Genomic DNA, 22948 nt, shown 5'->3' with positions numbered 1-22948 from the left:
AATGATACTAGGGGAAACCCGTCGAAATCGACGGTTACTTTCAAGGCTTACGTTAATTCATCTAACTGCGATGAATTGGGTGAAATATACATATTTTGAGCATTTAACATTGTTCAAAGAGTAAGTGTAAAAACAATAACAATATTGCGTTAGTTGCCAAATTTGGTTGTTCATTCAATGATTAAAATATTTCCTATCCTGTACGTCATCGGAGTTATTATTAGTATGTTATATGGTATCTCTTCCTTTGGTAGAACCTTTAAATAGTATTTAAATCGTATTGGTGGATCTTTTGTAGCTAAACACTTCCGTGATTTCATCAGTGTTTGAGAAAAAATATATGTTTGTTGAGAAGACACGTTCTAACTTCAAAGGGAGGTATATCCGTTACAGTGTAAGTTTGATTTTCCTTCGTCATGTCGCGTCAGTTCATATCGTACTTCTGTGCCAATGAATGAACCCTCTAGCATAGTTTTGAGAAATTGACTGTGGGGTTACTGATAAAGCTGGAATTCCTTGACATGGGGGATGTCAGTTAGTTGTCTCGGCCTCGGCCTTATCAATAACATAAAGTTGTCAATATAATCTCTCTACGGAATGTTAGGTGTAGTGGAATACATGAAGTAAAGTTGGCTTTTATTCTTGAACTGTTAGGGGCCTCCTAGTTCATATGATCTTGGCGGCTTCATTGGCAATAAATAATGCAAATGACATAGCAATTGAACATTTCCAAAAAGCAAAAATACTGTAAAATGGCTGTTAAGTATATATTGACGTTTACATATTGTTAATCAACGTATATGATAAATACTTTAATCCTTTAATACGTTTTTTTATGGCGACCATTCATAGTAGGTAAGCCAAGTATGAATGGAGATGAGTGTAGGAAGAGTGGCGCGATCTTGAAGTCTTGTTAGTTACTAAGGCCGACATTCCTTAGATACAGCTGTTAATTAATAGCCCATACAGCGAATGGCAACCAAGGGATCTACAGTTTATAGTTGAATTGGAACCAAATTTTTTTTGCATTGGTATTTATGAATTGGTATAATTATCAGGATAGCACTGCGGGTAGTCGTAGTACTCACTCGTGCGGACGTTAATCCACACCAGGGAGTATCGCATCCACAATGCATTCCTATAAATATCCACAATTCGTGACCTCCTAGTAGCTGGATTACAGGACGACGCCACCCGTCCCAGTCAAAGGATTATGTGATCTAGTTTAAAAGGAATATGACCTTTCTGTCATGACAGTAGCTGCTTAAATAGTATTTTCTCTTTGTACCATATTTTACAGCCAAAATGTTGTGTTATTTTCAATAATGTTACTAATTCAGTGCGCCAAAGTCCGTAATATAGGCCGGTGCAAATTATTTGTCAAGATAGGTACCATTTTAGGCAATGTTTCTAAGTTTGGATTTTATTAGACACAATAAGAGCAGATATTTCTACATAAATATTTGATATTTTGTAGAATAATATGATAAAATGTAGGCAAAAGTGGCGAAAAAGGCACATACCAACCTGTACAATAGATATAAGATAGTTCAATAAGATATAATTTAAGAATTGCTGTGATAAAAGGATTTTCCACTGATTTCGTAATGGAACGTTATATTGCAAAACATGGCATGATAAAGAAGAAAATCAATTTTAAAATCAGAAAATAACATTGCAAATACTTATTTGGTAGAATTCAACTCCCAATAAATATGTGTTGTTTGAAATACAATTTAAAAATTAACAGCTGTTTCATTAAAAAGTATTATTCTCATGGCCAAAATGTAAACAACTCTGTGGAGGGATCTTTAAAGGCTTCTGGGGCAGAGTCCTAAGGGATTTTGCTTAGTTTTTCTTTTCATAACTCATCTACAGACCAAGACCTTTCTTTGGACACCTCTACCAAGTTTCTATGCCTAACCGTTCTCTCAAATTAGTGGGGACAAAGTTTCCAATCAAATATTTAGATTCCCCCATGTTAATCTTATGGGAGAAACTCCAACTTTGATGGCCTGTGGGGAAAAGCCCGAGGATTTTTACTACATGAATTGGTGAAAGGGGGTGTCTACACAAAAAATATTTTATTTTGACACGTCGTTTGTAAAAATCCGTCCATTATTAACGGAGGAGTAGTGTTTTCAAGAAATCGCCTTCACGTATTATATATAAGGATTGATTTTAAACATTGTAGTTCCAAATGTCTGACATTGGACCCCTTAAAACCCTCTAGGGCAGAGTCCTTTTGACGGGTCTGCACCAAACTTCCTACAAACCATCCTTGAATATTGCTTAATAATACCTGAAAGTTGCATTACAATATATCGAGAGGTTTTCAGAGTCCATAGTGAACATACATAGCCTATATATGGTATATATATATATATATATATACAGGGTGGGGCAGGGAAATATCCCTACTTTTAAGATGGCACTGTAAGTAGTGGGGGTGTGCTGGAGGAATGGGGTTAGGCTCAAATGAAGCTTTTGTTTTGGGAATTTCTAAAGATATCACTAACAGTAGTAGATATGGCTTGTTCGAGTGAGCAATGTGCTTTTGCACTCGAGATGTATTTTTTTTCAAAAATCAGTCTATTGTTGCTGTGCAGCTACGATTGGCTGTCGGGTTATCGGGTGGCCTGTCGCAAAGCTGTTACAATTTGGTGTGGGTGAATTACTTTCGTGTATGCGGTGGTGTATTGCGAAGGATATTTGGAGCTCAAAGAACTGTCCGGAGTCCTGAAAACATTGACCTTGTCAGAAGATCGATTTTGCAGTCTCCTCAAAGTTCTGCTTGTAAGCATGCATCCGCGCTGGCGTTGTCTAATCGTACTGTGCCTCGTATTCTCCATGAGGACCTACACCTCCACCTATACAAGAGGGTAGTTGCTCATGAACTCACACAACGGGACTGGCAACAACGAATGCAGGCATGTGAAATCTTAATTGCGGGACTACCTCATGCTGATCGGGTTTTGTTTAGTGACGAGGCACACTTCCATATTCCTGGAGCGGGTAAATAAGCAGAATGTGCTCTATTGGAGTGATGCTAAGCCTAGGGTAGTTCAAGGGAAGACCCTAGATGCCTTGAAGGATGCAATTCGCCTTGAATGTTGCCTCTTTCCACAAAACATGCTTCACAAAGTTATTATGAACTCCAGAACCAGAATACAGCAATGCATTTAAGATTAGGGACACCACTTGCAGGATATGCTGTTTAAAACCAAGTAAAGTTATATTAAAATAAACTCCCAGATGTAACCTTTTAATATCAATAAAAAGTTTGGTTCTAACATTTTTGGTTGTCTTTTAATTTACCTTTAAAATTAGGGATACTTCCCTGCCCCACCCTGTATATAGCCTATATGAATATAAAAAAATATATACAGGGTTATTAAAAAAGAATGGTGCAAGACTTAACGGTTGGTACGTCTGTTTCCATTATTTCCAACAGCTGATTTTAAACAATAACAAATAGAAAGGGCATGAGTATAAGTTTGTTTTGAGAAGGTTAATTTTTCTCATTTGCTTAGTGGAGTACAAAGCCTGCCAACAAATAACTACTACAAAATAAGAAAAAGCATTTTGATTTTATGTATTAGAATTTGTTCGTACTAATGTTATTGTTAGTTTCAACGGAATCTTCAGTAGCAATGTTCGTGTGCCAGGAAGATTTTGGGTCGTTCTCAGACTCCACCAGAAGCTGTGGAGATAGCGCTATCATAATACTGATTTGGTCTGGCACGGATTTGGATTATGATAGGGCTATCTAAATGTCTATCTTGTATTCGTACCGTATCAATGTTTTCTGTGTTTGTGCCGTGTTTTTAACACATTCGATGCGGCGGGTCCACCGGTGGACCCCGCGCGTCTCTGCTGAGGAGCGGGGGGTCCACCGGTGGGGGAGCGCGCATTGCAATGTTTGCCGGATCAGTGTGGTTCAGCCATTGTCCGGGGAACGTTGTAATCTTTACCAGCCTGTAGCTTATAATGAGAGCTTTATTCTGGTGTAGGTTGGTACAAAAATTGCCCGTAAAATCCCGTCTGGCAATGCTTTTGTCCCGTTTTCGGGGATATCTCAATTCGAGCCGTATTACAAAGACTCTGGTTATTGATCCAGGCAGTGCTGCTACCTTTGGGTGTTTCAGTGAACTACGTCCACTTTCGGAGTAACGCAGAACAATCACCACTGCTCTTTTGTGATTCGTCTTACTGAGATATTTCAATACCAATAGCGATCGCTGATTCAGTTAGCGCGTCGGGGCTCCGCCCGGGCCTCGCCGCAATTGGCGAGCGCCTGTTTAAAGGTTTTCAGCAGCGAATGTGTTAATGTGTTTTTGACGAATTGCAAGCTTTGAAAATGTTGTCTTCGCAACAAAACATGTAAGGTGTTGATCAATATCATGTATTGGACTATTTGACTGAGGTATGTAAAAAACCTATTATTGTCATAATGTATATCATGGGCGCAGTATCATTGCTGTACTCGAGACTTCCTGCACTTCCCGCACGAGCCATAGGCAAGCATTTCTCTCAAGTGCAGAAAATTGCCACTTTTTGCACTAGTTATAGAAATAACTATTTCATTATTTCATCTGGAAAAAGACATTAGCTTATAAAAAAAAATATTTTTTTTTAATATTTAAACATAAGTTGTATTTCAATTTCATTTCCCTAAACTTTAGTTGTAAACTCCAAAGAGTAAAAAATGCTCAACAAAATTGAGAGTTTTGGGGAGGAATTCAAATTCAAGTCTTACCTGTTCCTGATAGCGATATGAACATTTCAACTACAGTATTTACATTTACAGAGATGATTACTACATGAAACTTGTTTGTTTTTTTTTTGCATTTCTTGGCTCAAACAAAAGAACCAAACAGACCATTAAGGTAGGCTAAATTTTCTTTTAGTACTCATCTTCAGTGGCAGTTGGTCATGCACGACCTAAGGCACCTTTAATAAGAAGGCTTTTTTGTAACACTTAGCTTAAAATAATTTTTTTTTATGGGATGACATTATGACTCTTCTTGTGTTGTGTCTAAGGAGCACCCACAACACAACATTATAAACTATGCACATTTCTTTCCTTCCAGTCAGATACAAAAAGAAAATAATTATTTTTTAGTATAATTTTTTATTCAAATCAACTAATAATGTTGGTTTATTTTATAGATTTTCAGTATAGTAGAGGCATTGTTTTAATGATTGATTACAGGCAATTAAAATCACCCTGTAATTGAGTTGACAGCAAGCAGAGGCTGTAATAATTTTAAAATCAAATTACAACTAGAAATTTTTAAATTTTGGAATTGATTCATTGTTTCTCTCATAAGAATGGTCTCCTTTTTTCTTGGAATGGTTTAGAAGCCAAATCTTGTTAAAAGTCTCCTGAGCCCGTATTTTAATTTTTGCAAGAATATATTAAGTACTACAATTAGTCTGTCTTGCTTTATGAGTAAAAGAGCTTGCTCCTACTGACCCTCACCTTAGTTCACTGTAAGATTACCAACATGTTAGGAGCTGTCTCCTTAACATTCCACCTTTAAAAAGTGCTAATGACATAGAGACATAAAGAAATAAATAAAATAAATATAATAAAATTCTAAGGTATTCATAAATACTAAGTTATGGAAAAATAATATACAATATTGCTAAAATAAAACAATTTATTTATTGAAAACGGACCTTAAAAATTAGGAACAACACACAATATGGTTCAAATGGGGGAAAATTGAATGGTCAATAAGTTTATTTTAAACTGAGACAATTAGCATGTATTAACAGATGTGAAATGTATCGTCCTTGATAAAATCAAGCTATACTATAAAATGTAAGACTTAAGGCTGGTATAAAGGAAGCAGAACATTTTAGACATCCGTAATTACAGTTTATCTTTGTATAAAATTAATGATAGTATTGTTTATACTGTACAGAACATAATTAATTACATTACAATAAGTAGGGCTTGTGTTTGTGAGATATAAATGCTTAAATCAGTTTAATGAGGGTCTTATTTTAAATAGTACACAACCAGAGCTTAACTTAATTCCAGCACCATCTTCACATCGCCCAGTATAATACAGTATAATCGGCCAGGATTTATACAAGACACCAGACAACCTGAAAGGAATATTAAAGTAAGCATTTAACTAGATGTGTGCAAGCTGCTAGAAACGAGCCTACCCTAAAAACTCGAGAGATCGGGCACAAATTCAGAAAATCGAGCTCGAGCCAAGCTTTTATGACCATGATCGCAAAACGCATCTGCAAAATTCGACGATTAAAATATTCATGCTTTTGCCGCAATTGCGGATGATGTTGATAACGTTTTGGTAATCTCAGGACACAATGGTGATGTGTACATAACCGCGGGAGATATTCTAGGATATCCAGGATTTTTCTGCGATGGAGGAAGATTATCATGAAGTTTCTGTGTCTGCAGTAGACAATGATGATGACCACATGACCGCTAGAGATATTTAGAATTTTGCCTTGAATGCGGATGACGATGATAATGTTTCCGTGACCACAAAAGACAACACTAATAACAACAAGACCACTGGGATGAATACAGGATTTTGCCGTGTTCGCAGATGACAATGATAACATTACTGTGATCACGGGAGATATTCAAGATTTTGCCGCGATCCTCGTAACTGCAGAAGTCAGATGATGATCACCTCACGGGCGTAAGAGATATTTAAGGTTTTGCCGCAAACTTATTATTTGTAGTTTTGTAGATTTATGACAGGAAAAGCTTGGTTTGGGCTCGGCTCGATTGAAAATCTCAGGCTTGCACACCTCTTTTAGCCTTCAACAATATTAATTGAACAAGTTGTTTAGCAAATTTCCCAGACAAGGAATAAGCTATAACCGTAGGTCTCATGGTAAGACCTAGACGCGAGACCGATTTACTTTTTCCTTTTGAAGTCCTCAGAGGCCAAACCCCCCCCCCCTACCTATTTTTATTCAAACAAGTTCGCGAATCAGCATAATCGGACTATGGGAACAGGGGTTTATGGGTTAAAAATTGATTTTACCCATTTTTGACCTTAAAAACACAAAACTTTCAAACCTAAAACAAAACCTTTATTTATTAAAATTGTAAAAAAAATAGGCTAGTAAAAATTGGATTTTCCATTTATCCCTGAAAAAGTTAAATTTTGTATTTTCTTTTCAAAAAATGTTTGAGATCTTAAAAAAACAAATAATTAAGTATATTGTAGTGTTTTAGCAGTTATTGGTTATGGAGCAAATTTAAAAACGTAAAATTCTCATGGAGGATTTTATTTACAAAACACTTGCTTTTACGCTCCTTGTAGGAGCAAACCTAAATACTCGTTAAAACTAATGTTATTTAAATACAGTAAAACCCCTCATATCCGACCTAGTGTCTGACCGTCTACTTGTTTCCTATCTAGGGCGAAAATCGGTGAACCGAAAGGCCGATCCCGGATGTTGCCTTAATCACAGTAGACGATCACATCTGTCGCCGATAACGGGTGTTGCCGCCTTCGCAGAAGACTGCAATAGATAATACCGATGTCACTGAGACTGCAAGTTACGCTCATGGAAGACGATTACCAAAGTCGCGCAGACTGTAAGTTACGCTCATGGGTGTAGCCGCGGTCGCAGGAGATGATTACAGATGTCGCTGAGACTGCAAGTTACGCTCACGGGTGTCGCCGAAGACGCGGGAGACGATTGAATACCGATGTCCCTCAGACTAAAAGATATTGATATCCGATCTTTTGGCCGTACCAATCAAGGCCCTGCTCCGTTGAGAGGGGGTTTTACTGTCTATTTAAGTGAAAATCGAATTTTCATAGCTCCTAATCTAATCTGGGGAGCGAGCTGGTGTAGTGGTTATAGCGCGGGACTTCGGTCTCTGAGGTCCCCGGTTCAAATCCTGCCAAATCACCAATGGATTTTTATCTAAGTGATAATGCCCCAAACCCTAGGTCTAGCTTGAAGTAATGAGAAAAACAATCCCGGGCCCGTGCCTAGCGTTTAGGAGAAAAAAATCTATATCTAATCTTCAATGGTATACAGACTAGAGCGTTTGCTAATAATTTCTTGTAACTTAATGATTATTACTGATATGTAATATTACTACAGGATAGTGGGTGGGGAGAAGCTACGTAGATGTTTTTATTTTATCAAGATTAGGTTTATGCTAGTAAGGATTCAAGTAGTTTTTACTGAAATTAAAATGAGAGTTATGTTCAACTGAGGCATAACTATTTGTGCCAGTGACAATAACTGATGCCAGTGACTTTTTCAAATAATAGGCTATTACCAAAATATAAAAAAAGTTCAATTTGAGGGAAATCTGACAAAACCTCTCCCACTTATGAATCACTGACATTGTCAAATGTGCTATAATCAGTGCTGGACAATATATTATCTGCAAGATAGTAAAACATGAAATGGATGTATGAAAATATTACATTTTCTAATGTGGAATGCAATGTTCAATTACTTTCCAGCTAATTTTAGCAATATATACATGCTTGAGACAAACAAGCTTTTACAAAGAGGAGTTCTTGATTTCAATAGAGGAAAGAAAGCATCATTGGTGCCAGTGACCTTGGCAAAACTATGAATTTTAGATCACAGTCTTTACTAACATTTTCAGGGTTTGGATAATATTGGACAATAAACCCTAGGTTTGTTTTAGTGTTTGATCACTCAGTGATGTTGTGGTACCTGTCAAGCGTAGTAGGACGGAGGCACTATGAGATCCGTCAGGACAGCCAGTTGCTCCTCCGTAAACTTCTGTTTGTGCTGCTCCCAGTTATCATGGTGGGTGCGCTTGAAATCGCCTAAGGTTTTTCTAATGCTACTCTGTAAATCAAAACTGTGTTAGTATCTTGTTATAAAAACTAATTGGAAGAAATCTTAAGCAACCAAAAACTTCTTCTAACAGAATTAGTATATATATTTAATAATTTACTCCAATCCCCTATGATTAGTGGCATTAAACTGTTTTAAATAGGATATAACATTTGTATATATAGTAGGACCTCAATATCTCGAATCTGAAGGGGGTATGATACAAATTTGAGTTATCAAGTTTTTCAAGTGAGGTTTGAGTTATAAAGGTGCTCAGTTCGAGATACTGAGGTGTTGGGGTCTGACATTGATGTTACGTGACGGCCTTTATAACTCGACTTTTATATGCTAAACCTTTATAAATCAAACTCAAACTATTTATACCTACCGAATAATAATCGTGGAAGCAATATAAAACAATTTTAATGCATATAAAGTTGGCCTACTGTATTTATTATTTAGCAATAGTTAGCTGGAACATTTAACAACAAAGTAATTACACAACATAAAAACTGTATACGCTCCATACATCCAAATACAGTAGTACAATACAAATAATGAAAAACTGGTGTGAAAAATACTAAGCAACAATTGTTTATGGATACACAGTACTGAATTTATAATAATTTTTGTGTTATTGAGGTTAAACCTAAGTTCAGTTAACGTTTTGTTTTGTAACATTGTGTGGGCCTAGTGTATGGAACAAGTTAAGTTAATGAATAAGTTTGATAGAGTACATTAAAAACCTACCAAATAACACAGGAAGCAAAACACAGTAAGTTGGATTTGCATGTTTCAACAGGAACCAAAACACAAACTGACTTGCACTGTAAGGCAAAACTTCAAATTATGAGGCACATTCGTGCGAACTTCAACTTATAAAGGTAATCTCATTAGTCATTACTTATCAAAAATTTCAAAAATTCGACTTATTGAGATTAAATATTTAGAAATTTTTACTTATAAAGGTACTTTTAACATTATGATTAATGAAGATTTCAAGGGGATTTAAGAAAATCAAGATATTAAGGAATTTGAGATATTAAGGATTGAGTAATTGAGGTTCTACTGTATATAGGTAAAATATATACAGGGTGAGTTTTAATTGTCCCCCCTCCAATTTAATTACTTTTTTACTTAATGTTTTACTTAATTACTTTTTTATGCTAAACTCAATACCGAAATCTGTTTCTTGTTATCAAGTTGTCTTTGTGAAATATTGCAATTTTTTATTTATAATTTCAATACTTCAAAAACAAAATATGACGATGAAAACAGGATTAAGTTTTGCTTAGAAAAGTAATTTGAAATTATGGGTCACAAAACCACCTTTATATTTAAAATAATTTATCATATTTCAAAATGGTGGTTCCAAGAAGGCGGCCAAAAAAATTATATCCGTCATAACCAGGTGAAAATAGGTCGACAATGACTTAATGACTGGTGGTGTATAGTCATCTTTATCTAGCACTATTTTGAGATTATGGTCTTAGTTTGTAAATGCACAATGTTAAAATGGGCTAAAAAAAAGTTATAACAAGTCCTCATAACTTTGAATAGATCAAGATTTTTCTAAGCAAATTATGGCATTGTAATCAGGGTAAAAATATAGTTTGAAATATAGAGTCACAACTCCACCTTTACATTTGAAAAAAAAAATATTTCGCATCCAATATAATGAATCCAAGATGGCAGCCGGAAATGAACACCTTGTTAAAATGAAGTTAGTACTTAATATCCAACATTGAAAGTGATCTGGGTTTGGTATTTGGAAAAAAGTAGAAAAAATTTGGAGGAAGGGACAATTAAAACTCACCCTGTATGTTGTGTGTAATACCTTCATTGTGGCAAACATTTTGTGGTACTGAACACAGTCAAATACTCGATGGAAAACTTGTTTATTTTAAAACCTAGCATTATAACTTTTACATTTAAAAATCATAAAAAATAAATAATTAACTTTATCATACTATAACAATAATAGGCCTAAATCAATTGACAGAATTGCATTCATAAGGCCTGTTAATATGCATGCAGATAGAATTGTCAATAATTAAGGTTTATTTCTTTTTTGGAACACCATCATGACTATAAAATTATATTTTTTTTCTTGCTTGACTTATTTCCTTATCTTGATATTATTGACTATACCATAGACAAAAAGAATTAAATATGGGCAGTCAGCCGTGCTGCAGTTACCATAGGTTCTGGCGTACACCGCTGGGAGCGCCATGTATATAACTACAATAACAACTATAGTTTTAAATAACAAATAACAATTAACAATAAATATAACAACAGTTTAGTTTTAACAATAACTACACGTTGGTGCGCCAGAACCTATGGTAACCGCAGAACGGCTGACAGTCTATATTTAATTCTTTTTGTTTATGACTATACACACAAATTGATTGGTAAATAGAAGATAAAATAACGAGAATAATTAATTTAGCTTACAGGTATAGGTTGAGGGTCGTTGAGATGACGTCCCAACATGAGGAAGATCTCTGGGACGGGGTCCACCACATCATAGGGGTTGGCAGATATGAAGGCACACAGACCCAACACTCCTGCATGTCGCTTGGCCACGTCACTCGCATGTGACTTCTGCTTGGCAGCTAGTCGCTTCAAATCACCCTGTATTTGTAAATTATCAATACATCAGTGATATTCTGGTTGCAATTTTTATCGGTTCAGTTTTATATCAGTAGTCAGTTTATTTTTAAGGTCGATTCACACGTACATTACAAGTAATGTTTGTTTGTAACAATCAACAAGACGGACGATGAAAATTTAATGGAATATTGTGTTTTAATTAAACATTTTTGACTGTAACAACACTGTAAAGAAATTTACAAAAGAGTGACTGAAACCAAATGACTGACAGTTTGACTGAGGAATTGCGGATGCAACTGAGACTGAACTGTCACTGGACTGTAACGGAACTGTGACTGGACTAATATGTGTGAATCGACATCCAAATACAGTAGATAAAATTACCACTATCTTATAAGAGCCTTAAGCCACACTAATGATAATTTCCTTTGTAAGAATGGTAGGCTTATTTTGTTACAGAAATTATTGAAGTAAACACTCATCATGATCTGTTATATAACAAACAACAATTTATAGTGGAATGGCCTCTGGATCGTCTGAATTAACTATATAGTGGTTTAAATTACCTTGTTACTGTCAAAACGATCCTTTGTAGTTAGTAAGACTACAGCTGTTTCGTGCTGCGAATGGAGCACATCATCAGGTCAGAAGAATGTCAAGTAGTCTTCATATTCCTCGCAGTGGAGTTCGTCAAAAGTTTAATAATAAATAGAGAACAAAACACATAACACACGGAAACACGAAACATTTAATATTGGTCGACCAGACGACGGTAACAACACACGTGATACGGCGCCGGTTGAGGGTGAGTCGCGACTGTCACGTGCCGTCGGCGTTGACCCCTACCAACCACCACAGATCAGACGATTCATTCATTATCACATCATCCACATAACCATAAAACAGCTGCATACAATAGTTTTGTCCACCGCTTACTCTCCATCCCAATGAGTGCAACTGATTACAACGACGAAGTAAATACGTTAAAACATATAGCAGTCGCCAATGGCTATAACAGTTCCTTAATCGACAAACTGATAAAGAAATGCAATAGAAATGATAATATGCCACAAGATAAGAGTAAAATATACGTAAGTGCGAACTACGGTGTCGTACTGAACCACACCTTGACTAAAGAATTGGCTAAGAATGATGTGGTCGTATCTTTCAAAACTAACAATAAACTGTCCACCATCGTCAAAGAACGACAACCGTCTAGAACTAATACAATGGACAAAACAGGAATTTACAAACTAAAATGTGACGATTGTCCCAATTTTTACATAGGCCAAACATCAAGATCTTTTTCCATCAGGTTCAAGGAACATATGCCAAAGAAAAATTCCAAATCAGCGTATGCAAACCACTTAATTTCATCCAACCATAATTACACATATATTGACAATAATTTAGAAATAGTACAACTCTGCAATAAAGGACGATACATGGATACAGTTGAGGAGTTTGAAATCTACAAGGCGTCAAAAGAACAACCACAGAATATATTAAATGAACAATTATCATTCGAATCAAACATCATCTACAACACCGCTATTCATATACACAATAAACAGAAAGCAAAGGAACGAGATAAGGATAACATTGGAGTAGGGGTAGGGGTCAACGCCGACGGCACGTGACAGTCGCGACTCACCCTCAACCGGCGCCGTATCACGTGTGTTGTTACCGTCGTCTGGTCGACCAATATTAAATGTTTTGTGTTTCCGTGTGTTATGTGTTTTGTTCTCTATTTATTATTAAACTTTTGACGAACTCCACTGCGAGGAATATGAAGACTACTTGACATTCTTCTGACCTGATGATGTGCTCCATTCGCAGCACGAAACAGCTGTAGTCTTACTAACTACAAAGGATCGTTTTGACAGTAACAAGGTAATTTAAACCACTATATAACAATTTATACTTATAAATAAAAAAGCAAATGATTGAATCGGCTGCTATGTTTCAAAACACCTGATTGACGTGTAACAGATTATTGTAAAGATATTTAGACAATTTAAAAGCAGTATTAGCATTGTTTAAATGGAGAAAAGTGGTCATGCATTTGGAAAAGAAGTTATTTCTCTGTTATTATTTATCTAATCTTAACAAATATGGTATCATTGAAAACAACATAAAATTTACTAACTTTTTTGTCTCTTGCAATTGTTTTGTAAAGTTAACGGTTTTCGTGATATTTGGCATCAAATATTTTAAATGGCTGCAATTTTGAAACGGTTAATGATTTTTCAGTATAATTTTTAACAAATATAGGTCTTAATAAGATAACAATTTTTTAAATATCTCATTGCTGTATCTCAAACCATTCAGTAGTTATTAATATTTTTGTAAAAAACACATAAATATAGACGGACGGAAAACTAGGCACCAAATGTGTTTGTCTTGACTTAAGCAATAACGCTATACACATTTTTCCAGAGAGTTGCGGGACACCCTGTATATAAATACATACTGTATATACAAATTTGAACGAATAGTGTGTTTGGCCTCTGGAGACATCAAGATGAAAAAGTAAATCTTTCCCAGGCCTAGGTCTTACCGTGCCACCTACAGTAATAGCCACTTCTCTATAGGGAAATTCGCTAAAACATTATTGTCCCTCGCTCGCGATCATGGCAAAACAGCGTGTCTACTAGTTGATCAAACTAAATTTCATTAACTTTTCAATGACTTTAGGGGGGGGGAAGACATTAAAACGCACAAGCTTTGGTACTAAATGTTACAAATTTTTGTGAGTTGAACACGAGATAGTCAGGCATACAATATTTTGTGCCGTAACAATTTTGAGCTGGTGGCCTGCCTTCAAAACATGTTCGCTCTCTGATTCTGCACTACGAATTTAATCATTACCTACAGCAAGATTTAAAACAAAAGGCAGGTTTGGGAAACTTTATTTTAGTTAGGACCAATCTTTCAATGACTTTTAGGATCATGAAATGAAAATTTGTTATTTTTCATTGACTTCTGTGACCCCCCTAGTAAAATCAGGGACTTCCGTGACCTAAGTGACCAGGAAACATCCTGCAAAAGCATAATTTTTTGGATGCATGTCAATCAAACTAATAATAATTCAATTTATAATTCAGGGCGGACAAACTAACCTCTATTTTTGTACAGACAGAAGCTGTTAATCTGATCAGCAATTGATGCATAGTCGGTTCAGAGGGGGTCTACTATATAACAGAATCAGAGATGCCTAAATAAACGTCAAATTTTTAAGACTACTCTACTATGATCAAACAAAGTTAATTTTAACTTTTGGGTTATATGTTGAAATTTGCTTATAGTATGAAAATAAAAACTACAACACCTATATTTTGCGCAGTAAATTTTGGGTAATATTTGCTACGACATATTATCGTTGAAGTCGGTGTAGTTTGTTGCAGCCTATTGGGTGTCAATATGAGCAACTGAGTCACACAACTGAAGACCAATTGATTGTTTTTAACTACAGTATTGAGCAAAGTATGACTTGTTTAAGTGTGTACTTGGTACTTGCTATATGAGAACAAGACAGTCTGAGAGTTTACCAGGAGCAAGTTGGTGTCAGATATGAAGCCACAGTGTATGAGACCACTCAACACCTGCCCTGCCTTCTCTCTCACTTCTACTCGGTCATCCTTCAACAACCTCAGAACCAGGTTGTTCACCTGCAACACAAAATATGTTAAACCTTTCTGAATGTAAAACCTCAATTATTTTAATGTTTAAATTTCACATACTTTTGAGCCATGAAATCTATTCTCTGCCAGTTGTAATATTTCTGTATCTGTAACTGGTGTACTGCTAAAGCAACCTTGTAATCCGTTTAAATATTCCAATTAAATGACGGTTTGTAGTTTTTATCATGGTTTATTCAAATTTATTATTTAATGTATACTATACTAGTATAGCAAATTAAGAGACAAAAATGTTCAATAGATAGGTTTGCTGTCTAACAGTTTTCATTCTATAAAATACAACGGATGATAAATGAGTCTATCCAAAAAATATATAAAATCCATATGCTGATCCTAAGTCTAAGCAAGTTTCTAGCACCTGAGAAACCCAGACGTCTTGACTGGCTATGGTGGCCATATTGTGGAATACAAACACTTGCAGAAACTCCAGACACGTGGCCCGGGCAGACCAGGAACTCATCTCAGACACCTGCACAGAGTTGTATCATCAAGGAATAGCTTTCCAACACAAACTGAGAGAAAACATGTTCTACACATGTTGTGATTTCAAATCTGTTTCTGTGTATGGTGTCACCTAGGCACGAAGTGCTACTACAGAGTGTAGGTGAAACTGTGTAGTAAAACCAGTGCTTGATTTGTTAAAAATGAGGTACCGGAACTGTAACCTATTTAATGTGATTAGAACCTATTTATGTATTTATTTATGCCAATTTTTTATCTTTCTGAAAGAGAGGTACCGGAACTCCATTCTGCCGCGTTCTCCCCAAATTGAGCACTAAGTAAAACTATGTATTAGCATGTATGAAAATGTATGTAATTATGAAACCAGATTTAAAGACAACTTACAAACAGTGCTTTGTAAATACTCAAAGAGTCAAACAAACATTCAATACATGGCAGCTAAATTGTTTAATAATTTATCAGTGGAGTCTCGGGAGTTGTCCTTGAAAACTTTCAAATAAAAAATGAAAACATATTTAATACAAAAATGCCTGTATACAGTGGAGGATTTTTTTACATGTCAAAATATTTCTATTTAATTGTGCCTGTATTTTATATGTATATATATATTTTTTTATTGTACTGTCTTATTATATTGATTGATTACATGTAAGTATTCATTTGCTGTAATTAATAACAGCAACAGCATTATGTATTTTGTGACGATTGTTAATGCATTGCGAAATGTCTACAACAATAAATTGATTTGATTTGATTTGATTTGATTTATTAGTTATATGCCTACTATATAGTTAAAAAACACAGGAAACTGGTGGTAAAATATAAACAAAAATGCTATCAAAAGATACGAAGATGATGATATTAGTGAACTTTTATTTTGTGTTTCAAAATACCTAATTATGTTTAAAATTAACATTTACTGAGGATTTATATGCTTAATATACTATAATAATAATAATATAATATATATATATTAATATTTACATACTTAAAGAGTCCTTGGAGGCTAGCGGCCATCTTGGATAATTTCAACAGCTGCTGAAGAGTTAATTATCGTCCAAAAATTGTTTTTCAAACACCAAAATGATTTAATTTAAATATCTTGTATACTATAAGATTAAAAATTGTCTTTGTTGTTTTGAATTGATTTCCAAGGGGGTTAATGGAAGCCAACGGCCATCTTGGATTTGCCTGCCATAAGAGCAATGTTAATTTCTTTATTTTTAAACAGCCACTGAAGAGTTATTTACCATCTCAAAATATTTTTTGAAATATCAACGTGATTGTAATTTAATTATCTAGTATACTGTGAGATTAAAAATGTTCTTTGTATTTCTTTAAATTGTTTTATAAGATAGAATGAATAGGCTTCAAGGACTCTTAATACATTAACGGTTTTATCTGCAACATCTCTTTTTAATCCGTCCTGAAGAATCAATTATTACAACTGAAGTATCACTTAAGCAAATTTATTTAAATTAAAGTTGTCTCTTGGCTGTCAACAGTTGTTACCTTAGGCCATTAATCAATGTTATTGTTGTGATATCTTTTTTTTATTTTTTAAATTGTATTTTTTTATTTTGTAGGTTGGCATCTTTGATCTCGTAACATTTGTTGTTTACAAAGCCGGCTAAGTTATTCTCATGTAATTTGTTCACACATGCAGACTGTTTATGTGTTCTTGAGTCTTGAGTGATGTAGATCTAGTGAGATAAGTTTTTTGGAATATATTCAGTGTATTAGAGTGTTTAGTCAAAGTAAAATTTCTTTATTTATCTTGTAAACGTTTTATATATATTGATAACATTTGGCCAATTTATTTATTTCATCCTATACTATTGACGTATGGTCAAGAAACACTTTTTACCTAAATCTAATGTTATTTAAATAGGGAATAAATATGTCTTATTTATGGAAATATTTTAGTAAAAATGTAATCAGACAAGTTGAAATTCGCTTACTCTGCAGGTTTGCTGCGGCGGGGGTATTTTTCATCCATATGGGTACAAATTAGGCTGATTATGATAATAATAAAAATTGAAGATGGGGAAATTTTGAACAAAAAGAATTTGATTGCATTTTTGTAACATAAGTAGGTTAAAAGATATGTTCGTTTACGTTAACGTCTGCAAACTCTAAAATTGTCGTGCGCTGCAAGACAAAAATGGTCGCTCCAAAAAAATGAGAAGGAATACAAATTTAATAAAATAATTTTTAAGCTTCCAAAACATAAGGGAACAATAAAAAAATATATTGAAAATATTAAAAATGGTCAAGCAACTCCTATTGGATCACTTGATATGGATTGGCCCTTAGTGAGATTACGATATGGCTTTTAAGAGTTTTAGACAGTCTGAAAAAAATGGTAGCAACGTTATTAGCAGTTGCCAAGTTTGCATCATCAGCATAAACTGACTTCTGTTCCTAAAATATTTTTTTTTTAATTGAAGGCATTCCTTTGACATATCATAGAAATAGTAAAGTACCCAGAATGGAGCCTTGAGGAACTCCATGTTTAATAGTTAAATTTTCTGATATATATACTTGGTTAGCGTATTTTGGTTTTTCAACATTATTTCTACATATTGCACTCTTTCTAAAAGATATGATCTTGTTTAGTACCAAATTCTGTTTTAAATATTATTCTGTGGAGCTACTAGTACTGTCGCTCACTGACGTCATGAAGACGATGCCTCCCCACCATCGCACGCACTGACCGGCGTCGGGCCCAGACACACGCTACCCCAACTCCCCATAATGAATTGTTTTTGTAAACTCTGTCACGTATCAATCATTTATGTATCAATACACCCCTCTTTTATGTTATTTCTGAGTGAGTCATTTGTTCCCCCGCTACACTACTGTCTACACCGCTCCTACGATGACAGCTACCATCTACCTTGTTGATGCCGCTCTTGGACCAGCTTTGGACAACACCAAGGCCTCCCAGACTGCGGTATAGGTATTGGTAGCTTCACAAACCTTTTTGTTTGATTTTGTCTGCCCGCATTTATAAGTTTAAATTTGCTAAACCGCTAATACCAAACAGATCTAAACCAATTTAAAGAAGTGTTAAAAATACCTAAAGCTTGTAATGTATGTAAAAGAACTTCATGAGAGATGCTATTGAAAACCTTTTATGAAAACCTTTTCATAAATCCATAAAAATACCAACTTTGTTATTTCCTTTGTCAATAGCATCAATAATAGTTTCTGAAAAATTTAAAAGAACAGTAGTAGTAGATTTACCCTTACGAAAACCATGCTGTTGTTCGTCAAAGATTGTTATAATAAAGATGATCAACCAATCGATTATACATTACACATTCGTATATTTTTTATATCGAAGGCAACTGATACAGGGCTATAGTTACCAATTTCATACCGTATTGGATTAGTTTTAGGGGTACTTCGTCATGACCACTAATTTATTTATTTTTCAAACTTGAAATTATTTTTCCTATCTCATCTTCATCTACTGGCATATATCTAAAAGGAATTTTGATGAGTTTGAGTAATTTATTTTCTTGTGTAGTGCTGTTTATTGAAAATGAATAATTAGATTGAATGATCCGAATCAATATGTTTTATTGTGTTACTAGCGGAATACCCGTGCTTAGCTACAGAAACTTTCAAATTGGTTGAAATTTTTAATAATGTTTTAGAACAGTGCAAATTGGTTTTGTTTCTCTGCTAGCTGCAAGAGTTTTCATCTAATTAAAAAAATAACCAAGCCGAACTAAGAATACAATACTGATTCAGATTATGCCTAGAAAAAAAGAATATTTTATTGTATTATTTGTTATGTTTGGAGACGAGTTGTTAATTCTACTAAATTGAGCAAATTGTGTGGGGATCTCCTTGTTATCTCTTATTTCAGTTGTATCACTTTTGGTTCCAGACAAAAAACAGTGGTTAATTATTATCTGTAATTTGATTTGTTTCATTGTTATAATAGTGGGTTCAAAAATATAGATACTTTGAAAGAGAACCATTTCTGTATCTACCCTTTTATAATGTAGTATGTACACTACAGTTGAAGATTGTTACCTCTTTGATGGCAGCCAGAGCAGTAGACACAAACTCAGGTAGAGTCAGCGACTGTGCCATGGATGTTAGCATCATTGCACAGATTTTGTTCAGTTCGTCGTCTGCTTCATAATTCTCCATCACAGACACAAGAGGGAGGAATGCAAAGAATTCTGGGATAGCACTGTAGTCAGCCCGGACAACACTGTTAGTAATCCATTTGACCACTGTACAAAATAAGAATAACTTTAAGATCCAACACATATTTAATTATGTACAAGTAGTTAGTTCAAGATGCAAAACTAATTTTAAGCAAAGCACAGAAAAGAATGTTTGTGTACACTTTATCCTCTGAGATTTAGATATGAGTGATAATTTGTTATCCTAAAATAAAGTATGTTTTTTAAAAGTATAAGTGTTTTTAGAAAATACTCAAGAAAGGTACCAAAAACTGCCTCAAAATGAAAAAAAATTGAGAATCCCCGTCTTCAATGTAGAAAATAAACATAGCAAACATTAAATTTCACACTTTTTATTAAAAGCCAAATTTAGGCTACATTTATTGAGTATTTTCAAGATATGCGTAATAGTTGATTGTAGGAAATTTTATTCTCTTTCGGAATATTACCTTCCACTTTAGTCGATTTCCTCACCATTTAAAAGTTATTTGCAAAAACGTCAAGTAACCTCCAAATTTCTAGTGGTAAAAAAAAATGGAGATTACTTTTTAACTTTGTACAATCAAAACTACAGTTCTGCTGGATCGATTTTGTTAAATGATGTGTCTTTGGAAGGCATAAACTCTTTGAGTTGCTTTTTCGTTTGATGTGTATTTTATAGCGGTAAGTTTAATAGTATAAAAGTTATAAAGCATTAAAAATGGGTCCATCATTTAGAATAACCCTGTATATACAGATGCCCTTTTGGTGGTCCTGCAAACTTAGCACAATGTTTTATTTTATTATTTTGAAAATGTTTAGTGTCCCCCAAAAATTAGGGATTTTGGGCTCAACTGGAGATTATTCTATATATATAAGATATATTAACATTTAAACATTACCAATTTAATTTTAAACAGTATGATTTAAATTGGCATTCTGTTAATATTAGGTTTTTTTCAACCCACCCTTATGACATTGTGGATCCGGATCTGGTACCGACATTTTCTTGGATCCGCCCATCTTCACTAGTTTTAGCTTTTAGCTTATATTAATAACTGTTGTGTATCCATATAAGTATCTAGATTCTCATAGTTAAGGAAGAAAATAAAGGATGGCTAGATATTATTGAGCTAAATTGAAGCTGGTAACAGACTGGTTTTGCATTGGCCCAGTAAGGAGCTGGCCAATGGTGCACCACCATTTTGGCATCATATTCCTACTCAGTACGCAGCCAGCTACAGCTAGGAGAGAATACACATCTTATCTCTTTTACTTTGTGTGTAGTGGAGTGTTAAATTAGTGCTACTTAGATATGCTACTTTGACAGCATGTGAGTAGAGCCCTACAGACCATTTCTATGTAGCTAGGCGATGATAAAACTATTGTACAACTTAGCGGAATACATTTTTACAGCGATTCTGCATTTAAAATTCCTAAAACCACTTTAACCACAATATGAACCTTGTGATAAGACTGTTCTATGATCTTATTTTCTCACTTACTAGTTTTCAATAAGCACAGAGCTGTATTCTTTCCATTTTCTGACATTTGATTTCCACTTGCCTGATCAACTTGCATAGTTTCTTCTTTACTATCTGAAAAATTACAAAATATTTGAGTTATTTACTGGTTTACTTCTTTTGTAATACATTTATTGCACTCATGGAGGGATATTACATTACTATCTATATATTATATATACTTATATACTTATATGTGATGGCTAAAAGGCAAAGCCCTCACTGACTCACTCACTCACTCATCACTAATTCTCCCACTTCCCATGTACCTAGGAAGCTGAAATTCGGTACACCGATTCTTTGGGCATTAAATAGGAAAACTAAATAGTTTTTATTCTGATTGGGCTTTCGAGCTCCGCCCCAGTGGCTCTGGAGTTTCCAATGTTAACCTTATGATTTTCCAAAAGGAATTAATGAATCTTAACAGCTGTTTCAATTAAACAAGTTGGTTCTGTTCTATGATGTTCAATGGCATTAAAGTTACTAGGATTACCAACAGGGTGCAGCACTATTATTTTTTTTTTATTTATTTATGACAACAGCTAATTTGCAACCAAAAGGTGAGTGAGCGTAGCGAACGAACTTCAACCCGGAGGCGAGTTAGCTTAGCGAACAAGCTAACCTGAAGGCAAGTGAGCGCAGCGAACGAGCTCCAACCTAAAGGTGAGTGAGCGTAGCAAACGAACTTCAACCAGGACGTGATTGAGTCATGCGAACGAGCTCACTTATGAAGTTAAACGGGGCAAAGCCCGCGGGTACAGCTAGTGTTTGAATATTTTGTTTGTTTACTTTTTAAGATCGTTGAGAAAAGCAACAAAACTAAACTTGTATTCCAATAATAAAATATTTGAATATCATGTAAATTTAAACAGCAAAACATAATTTGGAATTTTTAGCATATGAAAGACATATACATTTTAGCTGCAATACCAGAAACCAATGAGCATTTATTTTGTAAATACAGTAGACTCCCTCTTATCCGGACACCTTTTAACCGGACATCTGTTTAACCGGACTACACTCGGCGGAAATGACATATCTTTAACCGGAAAATTTTTATCAGCACATTGGTTTAACCGGACTAGATCAGCAGGATGTGGACGGTACTGAAACGACTGTTCTCGTGGGAAAGATTTGAGACCAGTGATCATGTGTCCAAACCGGCCTACGTAATAATCATTATTGGCTTGTCATTTAAATGGTCCGTTTAACGAGTTTTTTGAAGACATCAGTTTAACCAGAAAAACCGTTACACGGACTGCCCTCAGTCCCGAGGAGTCCGGATAAGAGGGAGTCTACTGTAGACACAATTTTTAATTAACTAATGCACTTTTTGAAGGAGAACTTTGGGTCTATTTTAGTAGCAAAACAAAGCAAAGCTAAAACAATTTGATTGAAACCTATAAAAGAGATGGCTAAATTCTTACTCCATTAAAGAGGTGTTTCCTCAATTAACCTGATTTTATTTGTTTCTAAGCATTATTATGGAAAACAGATATTGAAATGAACTGTTAAAATTGTGGACTGTACAGTAAAACAATCAGGGGAGGTGTTTTCTTAATTCCTTCCACCAGGGCTGTCGCATGGGTGGGGCACCGCAGGTGCAATGGCAAAAGTAATACAA

At 34.8% G+C, this 22948-nt stretch overlaps 1 protein-coding gene across 1 annotated transcript in view; it reads right to left on the bottom strand.

Moving 5' to 3' along the window:
* Positions 1-5652: 5652 nt before the first annotated feature.
* LOC128986661 (proteasome activator complex subunit 4-like) overlaps positions 5653-22948 on the bottom strand; it is a 110491-nt gene continuing 93195 nt past the window's right edge. The window contains exons 30-36 of the mRNA XM_054407141.1: positions 21307-21399; positions 19665-19870; positions 15511-15621; positions 15003-15122; positions 11293-11472; positions 8710-8847; positions 5653-6120 (exon numbers count right to left, since the gene is read on the bottom strand). Coding sequence (XP_054263116.1) covers positions 8713-8847; positions 11293-11472; positions 15003-15122; positions 15511-15621; positions 19665-19870; positions 21307-21399 — 845 coding nt within the window. The 3' untranslated portion in view covers positions 5653-6120; positions 8710-8712. The remainder of the gene's footprint in view (positions 6121-8709; positions 8848-11292; positions 11473-15002; positions 15123-15510; positions 15622-19664; positions 19871-21306; positions 21400-22948) is intronic.

The sequence above is a fragment of the Macrosteles quadrilineatus genome, unplaced genomic scaffold (assembly GCF_028750875.1).
Source record: "Macrosteles quadrilineatus isolate MER2022 unplaced genomic scaffold, UCM_ALF_1.0 Scaffold_1__1_contigs__length_201487025, whole genome shotgun sequence".
NCBI lineage: Eukaryota > Metazoa > Arthropoda > Insecta > Hemiptera > Cicadellidae > Macrosteles > Macrosteles quadrilineatus.
Note: the sequence above shows the minus strand (reverse complement) of the source record. Positions and strands in the feature narration are given on the sequence as shown.